Source organism: Amaranthus tricolor, chromosome 1 (assembly GCF_026212465.1).
Source record: "Amaranthus tricolor cultivar Red isolate AtriRed21 chromosome 1, ASM2621246v1, whole genome shotgun sequence".
Classification (NCBI taxonomy): Eukaryota; Viridiplantae; Streptophyta; class Magnoliopsida; order Caryophyllales; family Amaranthaceae; genus Amaranthus; species Amaranthus tricolor.
Window position 1 is genome coordinate 10,463,792 of NC_080047.1, and position 27,697 is coordinate 10,491,488.

Below are 27,697 nucleotides of genomic sequence, written 5' to 3' on the forward strand. Positions count from 1 at the left end.
GGTATCAAAAGCCAACGTGAAAAGAGGTCATTAATTCGAATTTCAACCGCCGACCTCTCATTTGAAGTGAAATATTAAAATATATTATAGTCATATAAGTAAAACATGTATTGCATCCACAATTCTAACCCAAAATGGTCTCGTATAAAAGAACGTATTAAAATATATAATATATCATGAAGCCTCAACCATCAAATCCACCAAATTATAATAACTAGAAGGAAGAGAAAACAAGAAATTGAAAAATCAAACGACAAGAAGCCACGTGAGATGAATAGATGATGGTTGTTATTGAGAAATCGAAGAAGAGACACAACATGGTAAAGTATTCTGTTGATCAAATTAAGCATGTATATGATTATTTTTTAAGCATTAATAATTAATAATATAATAGAAGAGAGAAGGATTTTGTATTAAATGGATGATTCATAGTGTTAAATTGGTCAACTTAATAGTAAAAATTATCACTTCTAAATTTCAACTAGTCAATTATGTATATTTATTAAATCTCAAATAAAAATGTGCACTTTAATAATTAACCTAAAGTAATCACTTATATTATTAAAGTGATCAATTTACAATATGAAAATGATCATTTATAACTGTACATTGTTGACTTATGATCTTAAAGTGATACTTATAAATTATATCCTTAGAGTCATCACTCTAAAATCTTAAAGTTAATCACGTACAACCTTAGATTAATCACTTACAAATTTAAAATCACTAATTATAACTTAAAGTGATCAATTATAACTCTAAAATGGTCACTTATAGCTTTAATTTGATCACTTATAATCTTAAAATAATCAATTATAACATTAAATTGATTATTTATAATTTTAAACTGATCACTTATAATAGTAAGGGACCAATTATAACATTATAATGATCACTTATATTATTAAGTTGGTCACGTATAACCATACAATGACTACATATAGTCTTAAAGTGATCAACCTTAAAATGCTCACTTACAATTTTAAAGTGATCACTTATAACTTTAAAATGATCACTTATAGTCTTAGACTAATCACTTATAATCACAAAATGATGACTTACATTCTTAAATTGATCACTTTTAACCTTAAGATAATTATTTATAGTTTTAAAGTGATCACTTTATAATCTTTAATGATCACTTATGCTCTTTAATCATTTATAATCTTAAAATGATCATTTACACTTTTATAGTAATCACTACTAGTTTTCACCTAATCAGTTGATAACCTTAAAAAGATTACTTACCATCTTGAAGTGATCACTTAAGACCATAAAATGACCACTTACAATTTTAAAGTGATCATTTTATAATTTAAAGTAATCACTTAAAACTTTAGAGTAATCATTTATAACCTTAAAGTGATCACTAATTACAATACAATGATCACTTACACTCTAAAAGTGATCATTTATAATCTTAAAATGATCACTTACAACTTAATGTAATCACTTATAACCTATAAGCTTGAAGTGATTAGTTACATTTTTAAAGTGATCACTTACAACTTAATGTAATCACTTATAACCTATAACCTTGAAGTGATTAGTTACATTTTTAAAGTGATCACTTACAGCTTAATGTAATCACTTATAACCTATAACCTTAAAATGATTACTTAAACTTTTAAAGTGATCATTTTATAATTTAAAAATGATCACTTATAACTTTAAAATGCCATACAATCTTAATATGAGCAATTATAACTTTAAAGCAATCACTTATAAATAAACTGACTGATTACTTATAACCTTAAAATAACCAATTTTAACCTTAAATGATTGCATACAATCTTAAATTGATAACTTATAACCTTAACGACCCGTTTTGTAATCGGTACTAAAGGGTGGGAATGAGAATGATTTGGAGTTTAAAGTTTCATGATATACATCTTCTCATGGTAATGAAAGTTTGATAATTTTTCATTACCACCTAATTGGCTAATACTAAATGTTCAAATAATGCATTGTAATGAATTTTGTGAAGAAAATGTGATTGTTGAAAGAGTATAACCATGAGTCCATGACCAATGAAATTGTCAAGAGATATTCCCACAAAATTGCACTATTTTTCCATTATCATTCCCACCATTTAATTTCAGTTACCAAACACACTGTAAATGATTACATATAATTTTAAAGTGACAAATTATAACCTGATAAAGTGGTACGTGGGTTTTGGATTGTTTATAGTTTACTAATGATGATGCAGTTAGATTTTTCATTTGAAAAAATTTTTAAAAAATTCTTAATTTCCTTATTTTATTTTATTTTATTTTATGATTACTCTGGGAAAAAAAAACCGACAGCTTTATTTTATCGGATGATTGATTCTCTCTTTTTTAGTTTTTGTGTGAAATACAATTAGTTATTTTCATTTATTCCTTTTTTTATATTAAAGTTTATTGAGTTGCTTGTATGGGTTGATTTCATAGTGAGACTATCTCATACAAGACAAATTGTTAAATTTGTTAATGTTTCTTTCTATAGACTAATTAATTTTACAGATCGTTTTGTTGTTGGTAATAAATAGTGAAAATGATAATGAAAAATTTAATGTAATTTTGTTAAAAAAAATAACTAAAAAAAGTAATTATACATGTTCCATTTCAATTAATTCATTTTTCTTTGCAAAATTCATTCTAATGCATTGTGAACATAAGTAAATACTCCTACAATGCTTGTAAGTCGTAACCAATTGCATAAAGATACATATATAAATATATATATCATTATTTAAAAATAAAACTATTAATTTCATTTATTAATTTGCAAATTAACATTAGAAATAAGGAAAAATAATCTACAATAATTAAGCTTTTTTTTAATTTTTCTACAATAATTCAATTTTTATTGACCATTGGTAATCTCCTCTTAAGTGATATTTGCTAAGAGTGAATCCATGTGACCTTTGACTTGTAAAATAAGTCATTTAATCAAAAAAAATAAATTACAAAAAAATTTAAAAATAAAATAAACAGTTAAATAAGAGTAAATATGTCATTTTTTTTATTTCACCTTTTAATCTTTAATATTTTTGTATGTTCATTTTATTTTCCCATTTTTAGTGGCAATTTAGATAGAAAACTCATTCATCATTTGGGGAACAATAATATTCATGGGTAAGATTTAGAATTATTGAAGGAAAATACTTGAAATATTTGGATTTTTCTAAAAAATATCCTAGAAATAATTGTTGAACTTTGATTGCAAAAGGTCAATTATTTTTTTAAAATTTTATTTTTAGTATATTGTAGATAAGGCTAAAGGAATATATATAGAAGAATAAACTTTAATAGCAATCCCTTCAATAAAAATAAAGGACAAAAAGTGTAGAAAAAAGATAAAGGTTAAAAAAGTTATTATTTGCACAATTGAGTAGCTTTTAATATCAAAAGCTATTGAAGGATTTCCTTGGTCCTTAACATGGGCAGATTGGTATCACATTATGGCCAACCAAACAAGGCAATGTTTGCTTGTTTTAAAAGGGGTATCTGATACCTAAATTGGAACTAGTTAATTTCTTATGTGTGTACTGTTTTTTTGAGGTTAGTTTAATTATGTATTTATTATGTGATTATGTTATACTTTTTTCGTTTCAAAATACTTGCAACATTTACTTTTTCACATAGTCTATTTCACTAATTCAATCCTTAACACCTATAATTAAATATAATAAAAAATTATAAAATTTAATATTAATATTTTTTGTATCCAGACGAATCAAATAAAATGTCACTTGACTATATTTTAACTTAAAAATTACAAATTAATTATAAATTGAGGGAGAAAAGTAAGTAGTGCAAGAATTTTCAATGTTACGAGTAAATTAGAACGGAGGAAGTACGTTACACTCTTTATATATTTAGGCATTATATATACATAACTTTATTTAATTTTTTTGAGCTTTATTTGTTTTCAACGATTTTTATTTTCTTTAATTTCCATACGGAGTGCTAGAGTTAAAATATCAGTTCAAAACGTTCATTATCGATGTAAATTTTTTATTGTTTTTTAATAACTAGTCTTAAATTTGACGAGGAGACTTTCAAACTTTTAGGATTTAATTCAATATTTCGTTGAGAATAGAATGAGAGCTATAAAAAAAATTATGCACTGGTTTAACATTTGTATACTATAAATTATGAAACTTATAATTTTTTATGTATTTATATATCAACTAAATTTCATCATGCCTTTTCTTATAATTTCGCCTTTGAACATGCAAGAATAATTTCGACAATATTTTCTTAATTAGTGTTTTGATTTTTCTGCACTTTCTATTTTGAATTATTATTTGATCGGCTTTGCTATATTTTAATTTTTGTTAATAGTCATAATTTCTTTTCCAATCCAATTAATAAAAACATTTTATCTTTCTTCACAATTATATAGAAGTATATATTTAAAAATGTAAATTTTATTTATTATAGAAAAACCAGAAGAATGAGGATACGGAAAAGAAGAATTGACTAGTTCATAAGGAATAAATTAAAGTTGCAAGTCTGTCAGTGTCCGTGACCCGTAGGAAGTTTGTGAGGGCTGTTATGTCCCATTTATTTGTAGCTTTTTATCTAAATAATGTAAAATATATAGAATAAAACACTTATAATTAATTATTGCTTTAATTAAGGAGATTTAAGATCGTGATTTTTTCTAAAATTATTTTTTATTAAAATTGTTATGTATTAGATTTAGATTGATTATTACTTTATTGTAGATGTTGCATGACATTTTTATTAATACATTATTATGTTCCTTTAAAAAAAATTACCCCTTTATTTTTTAAAGTTTTTCATCAGTTATTTTAAGCTCTTTTATTTATTATTTCACTAAAAAAAACCTTTTTATTTATGACAAAAAAATTTTAACATAAAATGAGAAAACATTATTTATTTTTATTTTAATATTTTATTAATATTTATAATCTCCACCTATTTTATATATACTTCATTTTAATACTACCTCCTATTCAGCTGAATTGTCCCATTTTTTTTTTGGCACTATTCACTTATCACTCTTAATTTGTATTTTACTCTTAATCTATAAGTTAAAACATAGTCATATGGGATCTTGTTTGATTTGTCTCAATACAAGGATTATTAATATCAACTTTTTATAATTTTTAATTAAGCATAATTTGAGATATTAAGAGTTAAAATGTTGCCTCGGCAAGTGTAAAAAGTCAAATGGGACAGTTCAGCTGAATAGGAGGGAGTATTTTTTACTGCCTATAATGATAAAAAACGAAGTCTTTAATTTCCAGGTTTTGTGTAGTTTCTTAAATGCGATATTGGCATATTGCCAAACCTCTCAGTCTGTCACAGTCTCTCACATCACCAGCCTCCAAACTTCCCTCTAACTGTATATTTCTATCTTCTCCAATTTGTTCTTCTCTCTTTTGCTATTCTTCTCTGTAACAATTTAGATGGGCATGAATAATAACAACAATAATTCAACACCCACCATTTTTATTTTCTTTGCTTTCTCCATTTTTCTTCAACTTCAATTTTACCCAGTTAAGGCTCTCTCAGGTTTGTTCTTCCCTTTTAATTTTCTCCATTTGTTGTCCTTACTTTTTAGATATTTTGATTTTAGTTATATGGGTTTAGTATTAAAATCTCCAATCGAAGAAAAATACATTTTTTTTGTTTTTTTTTTTTGACTAATTTTGACCTATTTTCTGACTTGGAAAGAAAATATGACTGCTTTAGTGTATAAAATACAAAATTGTTTTTTTTTTTTTGGGTTTTTGGTGATGGGTTATTTGTCAGAGTATGATACATTATTTTAAATTAGAGTATTATGTTGTATGATTGCATTTTGTTGTTGATGGATAAGCATGCCAAATTTTATAATATTTTTTTCTGAATTTATTCTAATATTTTTCAAGGAATTTCATAATGCAAATGAATTATGAACATTACCTTAAAGTTATGCTTTATATTATATTGGTTGAAACTTGTGTTGTCTGACGATGGAAATTTTTAGGGGAATTAAGAAAAGTTTGGTTCTTCAAAATGTCTGGAGGATTTGAATGCTTATCATGTAATAGTGTGATACTAATACTGATACAGGGGAGCTGGGATACTTTATCTGGTTTTAGATCTTTCTCTGAACCCAGGGGCTAGGAGTTTGTTTCTTGTTTTACACTGGATTGTCAATAGGTTACATTAACCAACCAATTGTATATGGTAATACATGATGTTTATGGTATTGATTTTGGTGTGTACATTTGTAGAGGAAGTCAATTTGGTAATTGGTGATTTCAGTTTTACTCTTATGAAGAATGAAGAGGAAGATATTGCTTGGGTGGATAGCCCATTGTCACATGATCTCTTTGCGAATAGCAAATCGAAAAAAACGAATTATGGTCGATTTTAGGCTACTTTTGGTTTACTTTGAGTTTAGGGTGGGCTTGAGGGTTTGTTTTACATCGATGAATTAAAGATGGTATGCATACTTTATAAGTCACTATAACCTTTTCTCTCATTGTAATATGGTTTTGGGATGATACTTTTTTGCCTTATCAACTATGAAGTGTGTGCACATCGTATTTTCCCGATCATACGCTAGAATTGACATAAGTCCAAGTCAATTTAACAGGGATGAACATTTATCTTTGATCACATTTTGCTTACTAGTGCCTATGTTGTACCGAATCCATCAATGTAAAGAATAATGTTTTATATATCTCGTGTCTGTATGGGCATGCCAACCCATAGTTTTAGCTCATTTTCTCATAGGATTCCCCATCACTACCCATATGTTTTCTTCATTACGATCAACCTGGTGAGTGTCTAGGAGAAATGAGAGCGAAAATGAGAGGATTTAGTAATTCCCGGAAAACAAAAAGAACGACAGAGTGAAAAAGATTACTTGCCCAATTCTTAGAGATGGAATATTTGCAAGTTGTAACTTGTAAGTATGTACTTGATCTGTAGGAAATGTGCAAGTAGGAACAAAGAGTGTCAATTTCAGTTTTGTAGTATTTCAAATGCAGTCAAAAGAGAGTAAGGACCAAATCTCCCAGTCTTTTTTACACTAGCAGCCTCCAATGCTACTTCTAATTGTATTCTGTGTGCCACAATTTTTCTCTCCTCTATCCTTGTTTGAATACTTCACATGTTTTTTACTTAGCTCATTTCTTCTCTCACAGGATGCCCCTTGGACTTAAATGGAGCCAATTTTACTATCGTGGCTTCCATCTGTTCAATTCCCGAGGCTCGGGGAAAATGTTGTCGCCACATCAATGCATATGTTGCACTCTCAGCTGCCCGTTATGCAAATGCAACAAGTAATCTCGGAGTCAGTTCGGATCTTTCTGATTTCTGTCTCCGTTCAATGTCACAAACTTTAGAACTCTATGGGGTGCCGGCAAATGCAACAACCTTTTGTAGATTCGGCACCAAAATTCCTATTAATTATGAGTGTAAGAGTAGAACCAGTGTTGCACAAATGCTGGAGTCTCCTGGTTTTGCTGATGTAGCTGAAAGTTGCCAACTTGCTCTTTCAGGAGATAGTGGGTGTAGGAGATGTATCAATGCTAGCATTACATATCTTCGTCAGAAAATAGTTGCTGTAGATAATATTACACTTATCACTTGTCGAGATGCTCTTTTTGTTACCCTTGTCAGTCAATTAGACAATGCTTCTACTGTTCGATTTGCCAGCTGTTTCTTTGGAGTTCCAAGCCTTAGATCATTAGGTATGTGTTATCATCGACTTATGGACTCACTTATTTTAAAGATTTCTCGGTTGATGAGAGTAGCTTGGAAATCTCATTTTGTTGGAAATACTTCACATGTGAGGAAGATCTCGCATCACTAAAGTAGTGGGTCGTAGACTTGTATATAATAGTTGGTGTGTAATCCTCCTAATACCATATGGTTTTGGGAAAGATGAAACTCATCAAGCGTTGTATGCAAGTCAATGCTCATTACTCGTGGTTTTGTGGGCTCGAATTCACGGGTGCCCCCCTGGGTGTATCCACACGAGTGGGCCCATGGGGCGATCATGTGATGAATAGTCACGGCCTAACACATTTATGTTACTATTGCACAGTCTTGATTCTTTTTTATCCTTCTCATTTATGTCAGTCCCCGAGGTATCATCACCTCCTTTATCTTCCAGGACATCTCCAAGTTCAGTCGTTGCTACAAGCCCGAGTCATCCCTCATTGGGCATAACAGGCACACCTCCAAATGATAAGCATCACCCTTATCAACTTAAAGCTATAACAGGTGTTGGGATTGGCGTCACTGTAATTTCTTTCACGCTTCTTCTAGTCTTGGTATTTCTGATCCACAAGAAGAGTAAAGAGCTTGATGACTCTGAAACTGGCTTTACAAATACAACATTCGGAGCTCCTTTTGGACGATCTGGACGCAAGACTCAAGATGGTATGATAATATCCCAATTTATTATCTGTTTTTTCTTCTCTAAATATCTGTGTTTGTGTTTTGCTCACTGTGACATGATTATGGTCGATTTTAGGCTATTTTAGCGTCATTTGGAGCTAATCGCGAATTCAAAAAGCGAATTAATTGGAAAATTATGTTATACACTTTTGCGTTTCCAATTTATCTCTCGATGGGGCACTACATCTTAACTCTTTGTGTTTGGCTGTCCTTTTAAACGCGCGTGGAAATTTCTTGCAGGGCCTTCTTCCACGTTTCGGGAATTCAGCTACAAGGAGACAAGGAAGGCAACTAACAACTTCAGTACAATCATTGGACAAGGTGGATTCGGAACAGTATACAAAGGCGAATTCAATGGTGGTTTGATAGCTGCAGTGAAGCAAATGAATAAAGTATCCGAGCAAGCGGAAGACGATTTTTGTAAAGAAATTGAGCTTCTGGCTAGATTACATCATCGCCATCTCGTAGCTCTTCGAGGTTTTTGCATTCACAAGCAAGAAAGGTGGTTACCATTGATTTAGAAGGCTAAGCAAGCGCCTAAAAAGGGAATTCTTTTTTATGACATTACCGTTATTCCTTGCAGGTTTTTGATATACGAATATATGCAACATGGAAGCTTGAAGGATCATCTTCACAGTGAGTTTGTCTAGCCTCTAGAAAAACTTATAGAAAGTTCGATTATAGCGTCACTTGTCGATAATTCTTTGTTTCCTCGCTTTTTTTCCAGCTCCGGACAAAAGGCCGCTTTGTTGGCAGACAAGAATCCAGATTGCGATTGATGTAGCGAATGCTCTGGTAATCTCAATTAACTTTCATTGTCGTAGTCATTTGGTTTATCAGTGGTTCATGCTTTTTCTTTACTATTGATTACATTTTAAAACCTCGCGTGCAGGAATACCTGCATTTCTATTGTGATCCTCCTCTTTGTCATAGAGACATAAAGTCCGGCAACATTTTATTAGATGAAAATTTCGTGGCCAAGGTACTTTCTGCTTCTTGGCCTGATCATATATGTGTGTGTGAACTTGACATGTTTTTTCACAAAGTTAATTCTCATCTATTGCTAATTGGAAAGGTGGTATTAGCTGGTAATGGTAAATTATGAAAAAAAACACGTTTGAAGGCAAGAACTTCATTACCATGGGAACATCATCCTATTTTATGAATATTAAATCGAAATCCCATTCTCATTACCACCATTTAATACCAATAATCAAACGTCGCATTGGAGTTTATTTCAATATACAAAAATGTATGGGGGAGGGAGGGAAGAGAGCGAGGGAATTAAAAAATCGATGGAATGGGGAATTGGAGAAAGCAAAAGAATACAAGAATCTGTTTTCCTTCCCCTTTAAACCAAATCCTTATGTCGGAAAGTAATGAAAACTCACTCCTTCAATTACCTCCCTATGCCCACCTTGTTTTTATGATCATTTCAACTGTATAATCTGTCTTCATCCCCTCCACGGCTCCATCCCAAAATACTTTCGTCGTAACCGAAGAAAATGTCCAAACTTACTGATTTTTATTTCTGCGGCATCTTCATCAGGTTTCCGATTTTGGTCTTGCATATGCTGCTAAAGATGGCTCTATTTGCTTTGAGCCAATAAATACCGAAGTTCGGGGAACTCCAGGTAGGAAAAATATCATCTTGATAGTCTTAGACCTGCATTTTATTACTCATAATTTTTGGGGAAATGACAAATTTCAAATTTGTTCAGGTTACATGGATCCAGAGTATGTAATCACACGAGAACTTACAGAGAAGAGTGATGTTTATAGTTACGGGGTGGTGCTGCTGGAATTAGTGACGGGAAGACAAGTTGTACAAGATAACCAAAATCTAGTCGAGTGGGCCAAAGTTTTTCTTTCTTCCGAATCCAAACTTTCACAGCTTGTAGACTCCAAAATTGGAGAGTTTTTCGATTATGATCAGCTCCAAACCATTATGACAATCATAAAATGGTGCACCCATCCAGAGTCCCGAGGTAGACCTTCTATCAAGCAAGTTCTTAGGCTTCTTTACGAGAGTTCTGATCCATTGCATAGTGGTTTCATTCGAGCAATTCAAGATGAAGAGTACGAAGAGACTCAAGGGAAAAGACAAAACAAAGGGAAGGCGCAAAGAAATGATTTGCTTTTCCATAGTGGTGAAGGAAGGTATCTTGCATCTTCGTCGAGTACAAATAGGTCATATTGTAGTAGAAGCTTTCTACTTGAAAACGGATCTCCCCAGTCCCCGCCAAACATTCTTTCGCTTTAAACCAAGAAACGGTTAATTTTTTGTGTGAGATGATGATTTTGTATTTGTTGCGAGCTATGATTCGTTTCCTGCTAACCGAGTTTTGGAGATGGTAACTCCTGCATTGTATTTGTATTTGTAATGTATTAGGTTAACCGTACAATTTATGTACAATACTGGTAATTGGATGAAGTATTTTGGAAGCAATAAGAAATTATTTTGATTGGTGTCAACTTTTTTGTGTAAATGAAAGTACAAGCTTTTGTTAGCGTTTGTGGTCAACATGTAATCAATTGATGTATATATAGGGTGTTTAACGATTAGATGTTGACTTATTTATTTGATCAGTAAGTTAATTATTAAGGAAATGCTAGGTAAAAATTGATTGTTAGTTGTTAGGTTATTTATTAGAGAAAAATTTGATCAAAAAGTCAAAAATGTTTAAAAGTAATCTTTTTATCTTGCTTAAAATCATTTACAAAGCACATTATCCGGTTGTTTAAGTAGAAAATCAAAAACCAACTAAAATACAACCCAATAAATTGTTTTCCAAACACCCCACAATATTTTGGGATGTTCTCTTTATGTTTTTACGCTTCTAATTTTACCAATAAGCTCATAGTTTTCATTCTATTCTTACATGCAAACTTATTCTCTTAATTTATCTCATTTCGCAACTTTTTTAATCCACTTATTTTTTCTATTTGAAATATTTGAGGAAGGGATTATAAGGTGGAGGGATGATAAAATAAAGTACAAGTAAAGAATATTGTTTAGTAAGAGAGTATTTGTGTGGGAAAAGGCTTTGTATTTATAAGAGAATACTCTTATAAGAGAGTTAGATGCTTACAATAGCTTTTGGAAAAACTTGAATGCAAAATTGAACATAAGAGCCTATTTATAGGCAAGCCCCCTTACCTAGGGGCCATTCTAGAATGCTCCTAATCTAGAGTTCTCTAGAATGCTCTACACTACTCTCCTAAAGTATGTACATGTCTAGAAAGACTTATAAGATTCTGGACATGCCCAAAACACTCTAGATTATACCACACTATTCTATATTACTCTAGTATGTTGTAGTATTTACAAGATAGAGCTAGAACCTTCTAGCACCTTTCAGACTCTTCTTGAGTATGCTAGTACTTTCTAACATACTCTAGTACCTTCATGAATGTACTAGATGCCTTTAACACATTGTAGATCTTGTTCTAGATAATTCTAGAACACCGTAAAATAGTCTAGAAGCCTCTAGACCATTCTAGAACCTTCCAAATGCTTCTTATGTCGAAAACGCCAAAAAAAAAATGCGAGGTTGACGACACGGACCGATCCAACTGTGTTTGGGCTCATGTGAACTTTCCTCCCTCACCTAATCTGTTCTTCAAGCTCATGTTTCCTCGCGAAATCCTCTATTCTCATTCTGATCAAAATAAGGTATTTATCCTAATTGTTATTTCAGGTTTTATTTTCGTTTTCATCCGCATTTAAAAGTTGTTTTTGATGGTTATGAACTACTGATTCAACCCATTCCCACATTAGTTTTCGTTTTCATCTAAATTTACAACTTCTAATTCAGTTTTCGTTTTCAATATAGTTTTAGATGAAAATTAGGGTTGAGCGAACGAACCTGATTTCTCCATTACAGCTTGAATCTAGGGTTTTTTCCGATAGATGTCTCAGTTTGGATCAACAAAGCAATAAAGTCCTTAATCTCACTATTCTTCAGCTATTCGATCCTTCCATTCAACAAACAAACCTGATTTCTTCTTACTGCTGCTCATGTCGCCTTCTACGAATTCAACGTTTCTCTTGGACAATGGGTCAGTTGTTTTCTCATTGACGACTTATGTCAGTTGACGTCAATCTTCAATTTTTCTCATACATTTGAACTAGACTCTTTATTTGAACTTTGTCGTGTTGTTAATCTGTTGTGGATCCATTTTTGATCTAATTTTTGGTCGGAATAATTGTTTTTTGCTATATAACGACTCAATTTCAAGCAGATATGCATTCATTTTCTTCAACTTTCTGCCATTTTTCTCCATCTTCCTCAATTTGTCGTCACCATCTCTACGCTTGGTTAAAGCCTTTTCAAATGATGTTGTACAGAAAGCCGTTAACAAACCCTCCATTTGCACGGCTGATGAGCTTCACTATGTTCAAGTAGTTGACTCTAATTGGCTTCTTACTCTTTGGCGTAATCATCCCAATTCTCAGGTTTTACTATTGTAGAAAATAATTCCTTGGATTATTAGTTTATTAGAGTCAAGGTTGTTTAATTTTGGTGGGTTTTTGATGAATTTTACAGACTCGTATAAGAAATCATCCTCTTTTGTTATTATCAGGTGCTGGCAAAGTGTTGTCAAAACAGCCCTGAAGCATATCGAAAGTGTTGCTCCTCCCAACTCTTCCACTTGTACAGAGGTATATCCTTTTGTTAATTTATGTTCATTTTGGTTAATCTATGTTCATTTTTTGGGTTTATTTTATGTTTATGTTTTTCTTTTGCTTGTTGTTCCTCAATAGTTAGGGTTTTTAATCCTATTCCTTAATCATATATCTTTAATGGAATCATCTACATTTTTGTGATTTTGTTTTTTTTACTTGAATCAAGGTACTTTATTCAGAAGTTTTTTATGTTATAAATCAATGTCTGTGTTTCTATATATATAGAACTCATGTTGTATAAGCATTTCTGATGCTTTTTGTTTTGTAGCAGTTGATCATGAATTGGGTTACAACAATTTTTGATGCAAAATCACTAATATAAAAGTGTCTAAAATCAAGAGATTCTGGCATATCTTTCTCAATACAAATTAAAGACTACTCATAAAACTCTAAAATAATTAAAAAAAAAAAAAAAAGATATTCAACAGTGAATTAAACTCAATAACAACTTATCAATTAACATTAAAGCCTCTTCAACAATGCAGATTAATCGAAAAAGACCATGAAACACTATGTTTCACCCTCTTTCAATTAAACCAATGAATTATTTATTTGCATCACTATGACAGTTAAGAAATAGGAAAACACATCATAATTCCCCATATATTAACAAGATTAACAATAATTCTTGATAAAAAAATGTAATTTTTAACTTTCTTCCGATAAATTTAAGTCATCAATCAAAACTTCGTCAATCATCATTTACATAATTACATATCAAATTCTGCCTCTGGTAAAGTGGTATTTTACTGTAAAATCATCTTGATGAATTTATGAGTTTTGATTATGATAACAAAACATTAAATAAATAATTAAATTATAAAAGAAAGGAAAAATATCTTCATTAGGTTTTTAGAGGCAGTGAGCACTAAGGGTGGAGAAGTCGGCGCGCGGTGGAGGAACAACTGGTGGTTGTTAGCCGATAAGAAACGGCTAATATCCGCGAGTGCCAATGCCGAGTAGTTTCTCATACCTATGCGTGGAAGAGGAGTTGTGGTTTTTAATATATATGGGTTTCAGAAGGCTGTTTTTGATTTTCTACAATTCGTGGGTGGGCCTTGTGCGTAGGCGCAAGTTGCACTTGTACAAATCTATATCTAATAAATGAGGTAGAACCACACCGCTGGGAAACTTATGAAATATCATGTTACTTTAGACTTTGCTGAAGGTTGAAATGTTACTACGAATGCGTAACTTGATTAATTTCATCTCTCTCTTGAACTGCCTTTTATCAATACAAGTTTAGTTTCTTGTGGAAAATATTATATGTGGTATTTTGGTTAAACTGTTGTTTATATTAAATGTAATCTGAGTTATTTAACATATTGAATCAATTTGATAAGCTTGTAAGTTGTAAGAGTAGATACTTATTGTTGATATGTGGGGATGTGGAATGTATTGCAACTTGAATATGGAGGTTACACATCCCTGAAACTTTCTTGATTCTTATCAAATCCACTTTAAGATTTTCCCTACTGCACTTCAAAAATGTGTAAACCCTTCCATTAGGTATTTTTTTTAGTCTGCTTGTTTTCTTTTTTTCGAATGAATTTATTTCCATTTCTTTCGATTTTTTTTTTTTTTTTTATAGAATTGGAGGCTTAAATAGGAACCAATATCAATTTTGTGCAAGAATATATGGTTTCCTCTCTATTCTCTTCTACCCTTTACAATTTTTTTCATCAACTCCCAAGTGCTAATTTTCAAGACGGAATCAAGTGTAGAATTTTCTAATGTAAGTATGCTACTCTCTCTTGCTGATTTTTTCGAATTATTTGTTGTTTTTTTTGAATTATTGTTGATTTTCTTTATGAGTTCTAAGGTTGTGTTGTTTGATTTGTTTCGTACTTTCATTAGGGTATTTCTTGAATTTCGAATTTCAGTAGATGAATTGTGTAGTGTTCTTGATTTTTCTTGATAATTCGAATTTCAGTTGATAAATCATGTAGTTTGTTTCCTTGTTTTCGAATTGCAGTAGATGAATCCTGTTCCTAGTTTTCAAATTTCAGTTGATAAATCCCAAATTCCCAATTTCTCAGTCTGTAGTTCTTTTTTTGAATGACTGTTTGGGATGACTATGGTTCCTTGGATCTGTGTGAATTTCAGTTTATGAATTCCACAAACACTTTCATCTCAAGCAGAATTTGTGGTCTATTGGGTCTATATAAATTAATTTGGCGTTTAAAAAGAAAAGAACCATAGATTAGACCGGACTAGACCAGACCGTCTGCCCCAGTCTGGTGTTATTACTGGTCTGGTCTGAAAAATTTCATAAAGCAATTTCTGGTTTCGTCTTATATTTGTATCAAACCAGACCAGATTGGACCGTGTGCAGTTTTATACTGCTGACTCATATAGTCGACTTATTAACTAATAACTAATCAAAAAATCAATGTCACGCACTGATCAAATAAGTCAATCTCTAATTGTCAAACACCCTATGTATGTAAAATTTCTAAGAGGGTAGAGGTAGTGAAAATTTGGTGAGAAAAAGAGGGGTTTTATCCCTTTCCTACCCGCCCCCCATCTACAATTCTACTTTCTATTTCCTTGAACACATTTTTTCCATGGTCAATTTTAGGTGCATTACTTTTTAACACAATTAAATTATTTGCCTTGATTTTATTTCACCATAAGGAAAACAATTTTTAGATATAAGATGACTTGAAGAGCAAGAAATGATTTAACATAACCTTGGTTTGACATAATCTAGGATTATTTAAGTTAATGAACAAAGAATAAATGTTTACATATTTAATCTTATATTAATAATATCTCAATGATTTTATGTTATTCTAGTATGATTTTATGTTATTCTAACAATATCTCTATGATTTTATATTATTCTAATAAACACTGCATTTTTACTCGACTATCGTGTTATTACCAGAAACTCAAATCACTGCTATCTCAATGATACTCCAAGTTTCTCCTTCAAACTTTTCTTTGTTTTGTAGTCATCAATCTAATAGCTTTTCACCAGGTTTTTCTTCTTCCTTTCTTTCATTCACTATACTCCGTTTTTTAATAGCTACAATTTCCCAAAAAGCTCGGAGAAGTGTAGCTATTAAAAAAACAAAAGTAGTATAATAACATGTAGAAGCATGCAAAATTTTTCATTTTTATGTTCTTGTTCTCATTTCATGTTAAAGCTTTGGTGCATTTACATTGAAAATTAAGTTATGACGGTCATGCGTTAGCTTAATGGTTGAGAGTTTTTTCTTTCACCTTTCTAACGAGGTTTGATTCCTAGCCTACTAACGATTTAAAAGAATCATGATAAATTACACATTAATAAATATTATTAATACTAACCTTCAAAAAAAATATTATTAATACTGATTTAATTTTTAATATTGTTCGAATTGAAGTACAAATTAAGTATGTATTTCCGGTTTTTCTTTATATGTGCAATCTTAGCGATTTTCAATGCTTCTCTGTTTCTATGTGATCATTAGCGATTTTGTATTCGAAATACAAATATAGAATGTGTATGAAGTTGTACGTCCATGAGAATGTCTTTTGTCTCACTTAGAAATCAAATACACTTTCCTTAAGTAAAGGTTATGAGTTCGCTTCTCAGCTAGCCCTTCCTTTTCATCAGTCTTTCGGGCTGCAATAATAAAAAAGAAAAAACTCAAATAATGTATAAAAGTCCATAGTTTGCTATATTTGTATTGTTATTCGTCTCACTTAATTTGCCACATTACTTTTTCTTAATGATCTCCACTAGTTTTTAATTCTATCACACGTCTTTTTTTGGAAATCATTCACTTAATCTTAAGTTTTTGTCTTATTCTTTTAACAACTAAACTACTTCTTTTTAATATGTCATATCTTATAAAATTGTTATTTTTGTGGAACATGGAAATGCAATAAAATTGTTATTTACCTTATAAGTAATTGTTTCTTTTTAACATGTATCGGCCTTGATAGCAACCTTATTTTGTTTGTTCATTCATTTTGGCTTTTTATTAGCTTTCTTTTTTTTTTCAGTAAATTATTTTCTTCTTGTGATCTTTTTATAATGATATTAGATAATGGTCAGTGGGATTAAACTAAAAAGTCATGATTAGGAATCATTGTTGATACCGTTACTTAATTACGATTATTATTTGTTTCGGTAATGAGACGAGGAAGTGCAAAAGACACTTAAAATACCTGGATATAAGGTGTAGTCGAGGATAACTGTTAGTATGCTGAAAGTGCTTATGATCCTTCCGCTGATGAGACCTCAAATCTTGCAATACAACGTTAGCCTTGCAATACAACTTATTTTTAACATCGTCACAATTGTATTGCCGATAGTGTCTTTGTATCAATCTCTTCGCATCTCGCCGCGGTCATTCCTTTCGGCATCTTGTCTACGGGGCGGGGATTGAAATTCCCATCCCCATCCCCATCCCCATCTGTTAATGCAATACCCATCTCCGTCCCCATCCCCATCTGCATCCCCATCTGTTAATGCAATACCCATCCCCGTCCCCATCCCCGCGGCGGGTATAATTTTTTTCCCCGTCCCCTCCCTGATGGGTTTGTACCCAAAACCATCCCCGCCCCACCACCCATCTGGGTATCCATCCCCGTCTAATACCCATTTTTCCCGCCCCACCACCCGTCAAATCCCCGCTTAATACCCATTTGTGCCACATATTTATATTCAATCATTTGGGCCTTAAAACCCATAATGCATATCCAAACTCCAAAGTCTCAAACAAACACACATCCAAAGTCTCAAACAATTACATATCCAAAGTCTCAACAAACACATATTCAAAGTCTCAAACAAACACATAACCAAAGTCTCAAACAAATATACATGTCTAAAACAAAAGTATTTCAACATCAACTCAAAATCATCCAAAGTAAGTCAATCCAAAGTCCCAAAATTTGTACATATGTTGAGGCGGGGCAGGGCGGGGCGGGGATGGGGCAGGTATCACCTAAAATCCATCCCCATCCCCATCCCCGTGGTGGGTATGAATTTTATACCCGTACCCGCCCCATGACCCATCCCCGCCCCGATGGGGCGGGTCTCCTATTAGACCCGCCTCGCTTGCATCTCTAGTCTACACCATCAATGGCCTTTTGCACACCATTTTGAATCAAAATGGCTTTCATTTTGACTTGCCATAAGCCAAAATTCACACTTCTATCAAACTTCTCTATGTCAAGCTTCATTGTGGACATGTTTCACCAATGACGACTTTTTAATCACCGTAACAACAACTTGGCTCCGATACCATGTCAAGGAACCAATTCAACCAAAAAACCCGCTCGATCGAGCACCTAGGTCGAGCGACCTACAGAGTGGCTTCTGGACAGTTTTCGCTCGACTGAACATAGTAAGGCATCTTCAAAAGACTTTTGCACTTCATTAAACCTCATCATGAACCATAACTCCCATAGTTAAGTCATATAACTTCATGAATTAATCAAGCTCTTAAACTCCATCATAAATTACAAATATTAAGTCACAACTTAATACACCCACATTAACACACTTATAGGATTCCATCCCAAAGAGTCACTCATGAATGCACACATCAAATGTGCACTCAAGTCACACCATTCATAACAGGTATGTATTTCTTTTGTTTTATTGTGGTTTGTTCATTCAATTTTACTGTTCTGGGTGCTTAATATGTTGTTTATAATGCTAATTATCAATAATTATGTCTTGTTTGTTCAATAATGGGATATTTGTTGTTTAAAATCAGATTCAGTTTTTAGATTGAACAAAGAAGAATCAAGAAAGGTTTTCAGTTCTCTCCAATTAATCTTTCATTCAAATTAAATTTATTAATCATCCGACATTTCTAACCTTTCTCATCCACCAGTCGCCTGAGATTTCCACTGTTTCATTGTCGTTGTTGCCGCGTGCTTGACATTAGTTGCTTTCGATTCTTTTATTGACCTTGAAAAATGTTTTATTGACAATAGCTTTTGGGTCCTGAATTGTACTGTCCTTTGATTTCAACTTTGTAGCCCATCTTGAATATGCAAAGCTTGAGGCAATTGCCCATGGAAAAGCCTTCAACTGAGAACATGGAACACATTGTGTATCCTGGCTTCATGTGGTAGTTGTAGTTTGTAAGAAACTTTCCCACTGGTGGCTTTCGATTTAAAAGGGCCAAAGTACTTCTTGGCAAGCTTCTGGTTACATCTCATTTGGGCAGTGGTTTGCCTGTATGGTTGGAGCTTGAACCATACCCAATCCCCTATGTTAATAGCCCTGTCAGTTCTATGTCTGTCAGCTTGTAGCTTCATTCTTGATTTACCCTATGTAGTTGCAATTAAACCCTTCTGATCATAGCTTCTTTTCTTTGCAAACTCCTATCCGCAATAACAATTAAACCCTTCTGATCATAGCTTCTCTTCTTTGCAAACTCCTATCCGCAGTAACATTAGTTGATTCACCAGGTCGGTATGGTAAGTGTGTAGGTGGAGGTTGGCTTAGTTTCACATGATTCCCTAAAAGCCTCGCGAATTGAAAAAAAGGAATTATAGTAGGTTTTAGGCTAGTTTTGAACCATTTTGAGCGAATCGCAAACTCAAAAGGCGAACTAACTAGCGAATCATGTTTCACTGGGTTGGCTGTACGCAGTCTCATAAAGTGTTAATTGAGTAGCTGTATGAAAGTGGGTATCGTACCACCATTCAGCCGTAGGAATCCATTTACTCCGTTCTTTTGGTTCTGCTCCACACATAATCCTTAAATACGTTTCCAAGCATATGTTAACCACTTTTGTTTGCCCATCACTTTGGGGATGGTAAGTAGAAGACATGCAAAATTGAGTGCCTTGAATTTCAAACAAAGACTTCCGAAATATGCTCACGAAGAATGGGTCCCTGGCACTCACTATGCTCCTTGGCCACCCATGAAGTTTGAAGACGTAAAATCTCAGTAGCTTTGTGCTACTTGCATAACTGTAAACGGGTGACTTAGGCTCATGAAATGAGCACCTTTGCTGAATCTATCAACTACCACTAATATAAAATTCTTGCCACAAGATTTGGGCAAACCAGTAATGAAATCCATGGATATATCTTGCCACATTTCTCTTGGAATGGAAAAGGATTAAGAAGGCCTGGATAAGCCACCAACTCACTTGTTGCAGACTGACATACATGACATTCCCTAATATATTGCCTTATATCTTGTACCATGCGCTTCCAAAAGAAAATATCTTGATTCTCCTTATTGTAGCATCTCTTCCACAATGTCATGTAATTTTATTTTATTTTAACAGGTTGACAACTCTTGATTTTTTCTGGATTCGCCACAGTTCTCTAGTAATTTGTTATATATATCTTTTGTTTTCTAATTGTCTGTTCATTCGATTTTAATGTTTTGGGCTGTTAATATGTTGTTTATAATGCTAATACTCAATAATTATGTCTTGTCTATTCAATAATGGGATAATCGTTGTTTAAAATCAGATTTAGTTTTCTAGATTAAACAAAGAAATTGTAAGGTTATGTCTTGAATCCCACATTGGAAGATTGATGTTTGTCATTATCCCACATTGGAAGATTAATGTTTTTCATTATCCCACATTGGAAGATTAATGTTTATCATTATCCCACATCGGAAGAATAACAAAGGCTTGTTATTCTTCTCCTTATAAAAGGAGTCTTGGGCATTAGTTTTGTATCATCCCAAAAATCTGTTTTGGCTAAGGTTTTCTGTATTGGAGTAATTTATAAACTCCTATTTTCTGTAATCTAGCCAATATTTGTATTCTGGGTTTCCTCTAGTAATAAAAATTTTCTCTCCTCTGCCTGTGGACGTAGTCGACACATTGTCGGTGAACCACGTAAATTCTGTGTGTTTTGTGTTTCAAGGGTGAAGGTGGAACGTTACATGTCTGCAAAGGTTCTAATGTGGTTCTGAAAGGTGTTAAAACTGGTACTTTGTATTTATTGCAAGGCACTACGTTGTCTGGTCTAGCTGTTGTTGCATCATCAGAGGTTCACGAGGATAATATGACTAAACTGTGGCATATGAGGCTTGGTCATATGAGTGAAAGAGGGATGCAAGTCCTGTCGAAAGGAGATCTTCTATGTGGCCACAAGGTCAAGGATCTTGGATTCTGCGAGCATTGTGTGTTTGGGAAACTTCATCGCACCAAGTTTCCTAAAGCAGTTCATAGAACAAAAGGAACTCTTGATTACATCCATTCTGATTGCTGGGGTCCTTCTCGAGTTGAAGCTATTGGAGGCTACAGATACTTTGTATCATTCATCGATGATTTTTCAAGAATGACTTGGGTGGTTATGATGAAGCTTAAAAGTGAGGCTTTTAAATGTTTCAAGCAGTGGAAGGCATTAGTGGAGAATAAAACAGGGAAGAAGATCAAAAGGTTGCGAACTGATAATGGTTTGGAGTTTTGTTGGGCTGATTTTAATGAGTTTTGCAAGGATGAGGGCATTACTCGGCATCGTACAATCAGAGATACACCGTAACAGAACGGTGTAGCAGAACGCATGAATCAGACACTTCTCGAGAGAGCTCGTTGCATGCTCTCAAATGCTGGGTTACCTCGAAGGTTTTGGGCGGAAGCAGTTAGCACGTCATGTTTTTTTATAAACCGCGGACCTCACACTGGTATTCATCTGAAAACTCCTTATGAGGTGTGGTTTGGTAAGCCCGCAAATTACTCTAATTTAAGAGCTTTTGGTTGTACTGTTTATTATCATGTAAATGAGGGTAAATTAGAACCAAGAGCGAAGAGGGGTGTATTTGTAGGCTATGGGGAAGGGGTTAAAGGGTATAGAATCTGGTCATCACGTGAGAACAGAGTTATACTTAGTAGAAATGTAGTTTTTGACGAAAATTCTATGTTTAACCCTATTGTGAAGTCTGTAGTTGTATCAGAAAATGGTAGTGCTAAGAATCAGGTGGAGCTGCAAGTCACTCAAGATGAAAGTGATGAATCACAACAGGAAGAAAAAGTTGAGCAACTACATTCAGAAACTGTTCAACCAGATCCTTCGATTACATCTCCAGTTCAGACAACTTTGGCTTATGATCGACCTAAAAGGTCGAATTTTGGGAAGCCGCCAAAGAGGTATGGGTACGAAGATATGGTAGCCTATGCTCTCCAGGTTGCTGAGGAAGTGGATCCTTATGAGCCATCCACCTACAGAGATGCAGTTACATGTACAGAGTCTGCCCAATGGCTTGCCGCAATGGGAGACGAGATGGAGTCACTTCAAAAGAACAAGACTTGGGATCTTGTACAACAACCTAGGGGGAGGAAGATTATTACTTGCAAATGGGTCTTCAAGAAGAAGGAAGGAATGTCACCTGCTGAGGGTATTAAGTATAAAGCACGAGTTGTTGCAAAGGGATTTCATCAGAGAGAGGGAGTAGACTACAATGAAATTTTCTCACCTGTGGTCAGACACACTTCTATCAGAGTGCTACTAGCAATGGTTGCACATCAAAATCTTGAGCTTGAACAACTAGACGTGAAGACAACTTTCCTACATGGGGAGTTGGAGGAAGAAATCTACATGACTCAGCCAGATGGGTTCCAAGTTCCTGGAAAAGAAGACTATGTATGTAAGTTGAAGAAGTCATTGTATGGACTGAAGCAGTCTCCTAGGTAGTGGTACAAGAGATTTGATAGTTTCATGATAGAGATTGGCTACAACAGGAGTCCGTATGATTGTTGTGTATATCACAACAAATTGAAGAATGGTTCTTACATTTATCTTGTCCTGTATGTTGATGATATGCTAATAGCTTCAAAGGATAAGTCAGATATTTAGAAGGTGAAGGGTCTTTTGAGTGCTGAGTTCGAGATGAAAGATTTGGGTGCTGCAAAGAAAATTTTGGGAATGGAGATCTACAGAGACAGAAGCCAGAATAAACTTTTTGTGTCTCAAAAAGGGTATATTCAGAAGATATTGTCCAGATTTGGTATGTCTAATGCTAAAGCCTTAGATACTCCATCTGCTGCAAATATTCATTTGTCTGTTTCTTTTACACCAAAATCTGCTGGAGAGAAGGAGTACATGTCTCGAGTTCCCTATGCTAGTGCAGTGGGGAGCTTGATGTATGCTATGGTCTGCACTAAACCTGATCTTGCACATTCTGTTAGTGTTGTCAGTAGGTTTATGTCACAACCTGGAAAAGAGCACTGGCAAGCTGTGAAGAGGATATTTCGGTACCTCAAGGGTACTTCTGATGTTGGTCTCATTTATAGAGGTGATATACAGTGTTTGGTTACTGGTTACTCCGATTCTGATTATGCTGGAGATGTTGATAGTAGGAGATCTATGACTGGTTATGTGTTCACTCTTGGTGATTCTGTTGTTAGTTGGAAGGCTACTTTGCAACCTACAGTGAGTTTGTCGACTACAGAAGCAGAGTACATGGCTTTGACAGAAGCTGCAAAAGAGGGAATCTGGTTGAAAGGACTGGTTAGTGATCTGGGTCTATGTCATGATCAAGCTATCGTGTATTGCGACAGTCTTAGTGCCATATGTTTGGCTAAGGATCAAGTCCATCATGAGAGAACCAAACACATTGATGTTAGATATCATTTCTTAAGGAATGAGAAGAGAATTAAGGTGAACAAAGTGGGTACTGCTGATAATCCTGCTGATATGTTCATCAAGTCTGTTCCGCACAGCAAGTTCCAACATTGCTTGGACTTGTTAAATGTGGGAAGTTGTTGATTGCCCTCTTGGGGCAAGGGAAAAAAAAAAAAAAAAAAATCTGAGGCAGAGGACTTGTGTCTGGTACTCGTGGATAGTACATCTGTTATCTGTTGTTGCTGAGAGGATTCAAGTCAAGGTGGAGATTTGTAAGGTTATGTCTTGAATCCCACATTGGAAGATTGATGTTTGTCATTATCCCACATTGGAAGATTAATGTTTTTCATTATCCCACATTGGAAGATTAATGTTTATCATTATCCCACATCGGAAGAATAACAAAGGCTTGTTATTCTTCTCCTTATAAAAGGAGTCTTGGGCATTAGTTTTGTATCATCCCAAAAATCTGTTTTGGCTAAGGTTTTCTGTATTGGAGTAATTTATAAACTCCTATTTTCTGTAATCTAGCCAATATTTGTATTCTGGGTTTCCTCTAGTAATAAAAATTTTCTCTCCTCTGCCTGTGGACGTAGTCGACACATTGTCGGTGAACCACGTAAATTCTGTGTGTTTTGTGTTTGTCAATTTTTACGCTTTCTTTCTTACATCTGTTATAACAGAAATGCTATTTGATTTTTATGTACAGGGTCCATCCTGAATTAGTTGCTACATAATTTATTGCTGTCCCAAATGGGTTGCCATGTATTTTTGTAGGCAATTTGATGATTTGTGACTAACTATTGAACTAGAAGTACTGTTTTTTTTTTTTTTTTTTTAATTAAATTGGTATGTCAATTTTTGTTGTTTGAAGCTCAATGAATGGGCTTTTTTAATAGGGGAAGTAAAGAAAGTATTTTAACTCCTGGAACAGCTGGAAAATTTGATAAGTTTGTGAATTTGATTATGTAGGTAGGTGTAAGCTATGATTGTAGTGAAATGGAAAAGTCTTATAGTAATTAAAAGCTCATGAGATAATATTCAAGTATCACAAGTTCTTTGCCCATTAGGGTGGATAATATTTATAGTGAAGGCATATATGAGTTTGTTGTTATGAACGTAGTGCATTAGTGAGTATGTGTGAAGATCAGCATATGTTTTTTCTCATGTGTACGGTTTGTTTACCTCAATGCTAGGCAAAAGTGTCTTAACTGTCTAACTAAAGGAAGGATTTGAGTTTTAGTTTTTGTGGCTTGTAGGTTGTAGAAACTTTAGAAATTCTTATCATGAACTACAAAAGGACTCATGGATCATGTAACTAACTCTATTGTTTTGTTTTAAGGCTTTGACATTGTTGTGGTCGCTCTTCACTAAACATCTACTTATAGTCGTACTTGGGAAACTGTAATTGGTGCAAATGGTGTTCTTTTTATGTGAAATTTGACATTGTGATAAATTGTTAAATATTGCCAAAATTATTATGGAAGGAATAAAGGATACTCTTAGATCATCAAACAAAATTTGAGAGTAGGTTTCTTTATTAGTTTTCAACATTAACAACAAAAATAATTTCAAAGCCTTAATACTAGAAGATTGGGATCGGCTCCATGAACCAATGCATTATTTTCAAGAGTCTTCCACATGGATTATTCTTCTCCATTTATTTCGTTTTTTTTTTACCGTCACAATTTGTAAGCGTAGACCTTTCATATCTTTTTCCACTCTTGTCATCCAAGTCATCCTCGATCTTCCTTGCCCTCTTTTTAAGTCTCACGAGCTCCAACTTTTTATTTTCCTTATCAGTTGTTTAATACCTTGTCTTTGTACATGCTCAAGCCATCTTAAACAATTCTCTTTCATCTTTTTATCATTATTTATTTAAATTCTATCCCTTAAGGTATGCCCACTCATCCATCGATACGTTTGCATTTCCGCTACTCTCATCTTTCTACTATGATCCTTTCTAAAAGCCCAACATTTTGATCTATATAATAACGCCAGTTTGATGGTCGTTCGATAAAACTTTCCCATTAACTTTAAGGGCATACCTCGATCACATAATATTGCAATAGCCGCTCTTCATTATTGTCACTCACACTTATGGGTCACCGGTCATATTTTGTTGGATGTCCCCGCTACCAAGTTCAACTGCAAACAACCTTTTTTTATCGCTAACAAAGGTAAACTGCGTACATTAGGGGGGGAGCCACTGATGGCATTGGGGTTTTGTCATTCTGTTATCATAAAGTTTAACTGTTATCTTAATTTGTTGAATTTTCCTAATTACCAATACTGGTGCAGCATGAAGCTTTATGTCGTTTCATCACCTCTACTTGTCAACGAAAGGATTTAGGCATTGATTCTTGTAATTCTTAATCAAGTAGTGTGTTTTAGAGTTGAACACAAGGCGAGATCATGCATACACTTTTGTTACTGCGGCCGTTGCCTTGCTTATCTAGCAGGTATCTCCTTTATCCTCATTTAAAATTTCAAATCACGTCTCACACTGTTTTTATGATTTTAAGGGAGCTTTTTGTTTTGCTGCTGCATTTTCTGCACGGCTGTACCTAATGGTTGAATTCTTTTCCATTGTGAACTGGACCAACTGCAGAATTGGTACTAGCAGTTATAAATGGACAGAAATTAGAACTCACAGCATCACTAGATGGGCTCAAAGGCGCTATTTTGCTGGAAGACATGTTAACTTAACAACTCCAATCAAACCTCAAGCATTGTCGGCCATTCCTAATTCGGATGATGGTCTCCCAGCTTCTGTACCAATTGATGAAAGCACCAGCATAAATCATTCTCCTGCTTCAGAAATGGGGACTTTATTCACCAACTGGTCACCTCCCAGGTACTTATGGAGAGGACTATCAGTTTTCATTTTGGCCGGGCAAGTCATATTACGTGCTCTCAAGGGTAAAATCCACTGGAAGAACACTCTCCAACAGCTAGAAAGAGTTGGTCCTAAATCAGTTGGGGTCTGTCTTCTTACAGCAGCTTTTGTTGGCATGGCATTCACCATCCAATTCGTCAGGGAATTTACCCGCCTAGGGCTAAACCGTTCCATTGGCGGTGTCCTAGCTCTCGCCTTCTCTCGAGAACTGAGCCCTGTAGTTACTTCAATTGTAGTGGCAGGTCGTATTGGAAGTTCTTTTGCTGCAGAGCTTGGAACCATGCAGGTATCCGAGCAGACTGATACCCTTAGAGTTCTTGGGACAAATCCTGTCGATTACCTCGTCACACCAAGGGTTATCGCATGTTGTGTGGCTCTGCCATTTTTGACCCTAATGTGCTTCATAGCGGGGATGGCATCTAGTGCGTTTTTGGCCGATAGCGTTTATGGAGTTAGCTATAGAATGATATTGGACTCTGCTCAGCGAGCTCTTAGGTCATGGGATATAATTAGTGCGATGATAAAGTCCCAGGTTTTTGGCGGAATAATTGCAATCATCAGCTGTGCTTGGGGAGTAACCACCATCGGTGGTGCTAAAGGTGTTGGGGAGTCTACTACTTCAGCTGTTGTTTTATCTCTCGTTGGCATCTTTATCGCGGATTTTGTTCTTTCTTATTTTTTCTTTCAAGGGGCAGGAGATTCACTTAAAAACTGTGTATGAACAACCATCAACTGTTTCTTTCCTTTGTAGTTTTCATCTTACCCTATTAATTCTTTGTGTAATTACACTTACTGATTAAATACGGAGAAGGAAAGACATGTATTAGGGCACATGTAGACACTTTCTGTGCATTCTTTATTTTATTGTTCTTAGAGATATTGTTGTTGGATTTCAACATTTGGTCAATAAGAATTCACATAAATTGAATAATTGATCACATATTGTTGGTTGGGATGTTCCAAGGTCGGGTGTGGGTTGAGTGCCTAAATCTATTTTGACCTAGATTCGTAATCGAAGTTAAATTTATAAGGTTTGAAAATTTTAGGCTCAAATTTTATCCATTGGTTCTGAGTAATTAGAAATTTTGATTGAATGAGAGAGGAGTCTAACAAGATCTTGAATCAATGACCATTTGTAAA

The 27,697-nt window shown here is 34.0% G+C and overlaps 2 protein-coding genes across 10 annotated transcripts; both read left to right on the top strand.

Moving 5' to 3' along the window:
- Window positions 1-5,276: 5,276 nt before the first annotated feature.
- Window positions 5,277-10,895, top strand: LOC130825327 (probable receptor-like protein kinase At1g49730). The gene is made up of 9 exons (XM_057690497.1): window positions 5,277-5,534; window positions 7,160-7,708; window positions 8,100-8,402; window positions 8,661-8,922; window positions 9,004-9,056; window positions 9,148-9,215; window positions 9,313-9,402; window positions 9,970-10,054; window positions 10,142-10,895. Exons 1-9 carry the CDS (start codon window positions 5,429-5,431, stop codon window positions 10,681-10,683), a joined length of 2,058 nt encoding a protein of 685 aa, XP_057546480.1. The 5' UTR covers window positions 5,277-5,428; the 3' UTR covers window positions 10,684-10,895.
- A 1,039-nt stretch (window positions 10,896-11,934) lies between these two features.
- LOC130825342 (protein TRIGALACTOSYLDIACYLGLYCEROL 1, chloroplastic) lies at window positions 11,935-27,488 on the top strand. Of its 9 annotated transcripts, none has more exons than XM_057690517.1 (8): window positions 11,935-12,096; window positions 12,257-12,482; window positions 12,772-12,879; window positions 13,008-13,086; window positions 14,702-14,845; window positions 16,001-16,093; window positions 25,960-26,120; window positions 26,270-27,488. In XM_057690517.1, the coding sequence occupies exons 7-8, from the start codon at window positions 26,074-26,076 to the stop codon at window positions 27,276-27,278; spliced, it is 1,056 nt and encodes a 351-aa protein (XP_057546500.1). In that variant the 5' UTR covers window positions 11,935-12,096; window positions 12,257-12,482; window positions 12,772-12,879; window positions 13,008-13,086; window positions 14,702-14,845; window positions 16,001-16,093; window positions 25,960-26,073; the 3' UTR covers window positions 27,279-27,488. The 9 variants fall into 9 exon arrangements, with proteins under 9 accessions (XP_057546500.1, XP_057546526.1, XP_057546543.1 ...); XM_057690543.1 differs by having other exon boundaries at window positions 12,308-12,482; XM_057690560.1 differs by lacking the exon at window positions 12,257-12,482.
- The last annotated feature ends 209 nt before the right edge of the window (window positions 27,489-27,697 follow it).

Coding starts and splice junctions, on each gene's coding strand:
- LOC130825342 (XM_057690517.1), top strand. CDS start 26,074: ATGCATACACTTTTGTTACTGCGGCCGTTGCCTTGCTTATCTAGCAG. Junction 26,121..26,269: donor TTGCCTTGCTTATCTAGCAG/GTATCTCCTTTA, acceptor GACCAACTGCAG/AATTGGTACTAGCAGTTATA.
- LOC130825327 (XM_057690497.1), top strand. CDS start 5,429: ATGGGCATGAATAATAACAACAATAATTCAACACCCACCATTTTTATT. Junction 9,057..9,147: donor CTTGAAGGATCATCTTCACA/GTGAGTTTGTCT, acceptor CTTTTTTTCCAG/CTCCGGACAAAAGGCCGCTT. Junction 9,403..9,969: donor ATGAAAATTTCGTGGCCAAG/GTACTTTCTGCT, acceptor CATCTTCATCAG/GTTTCCGATTTTGGTCTTGC.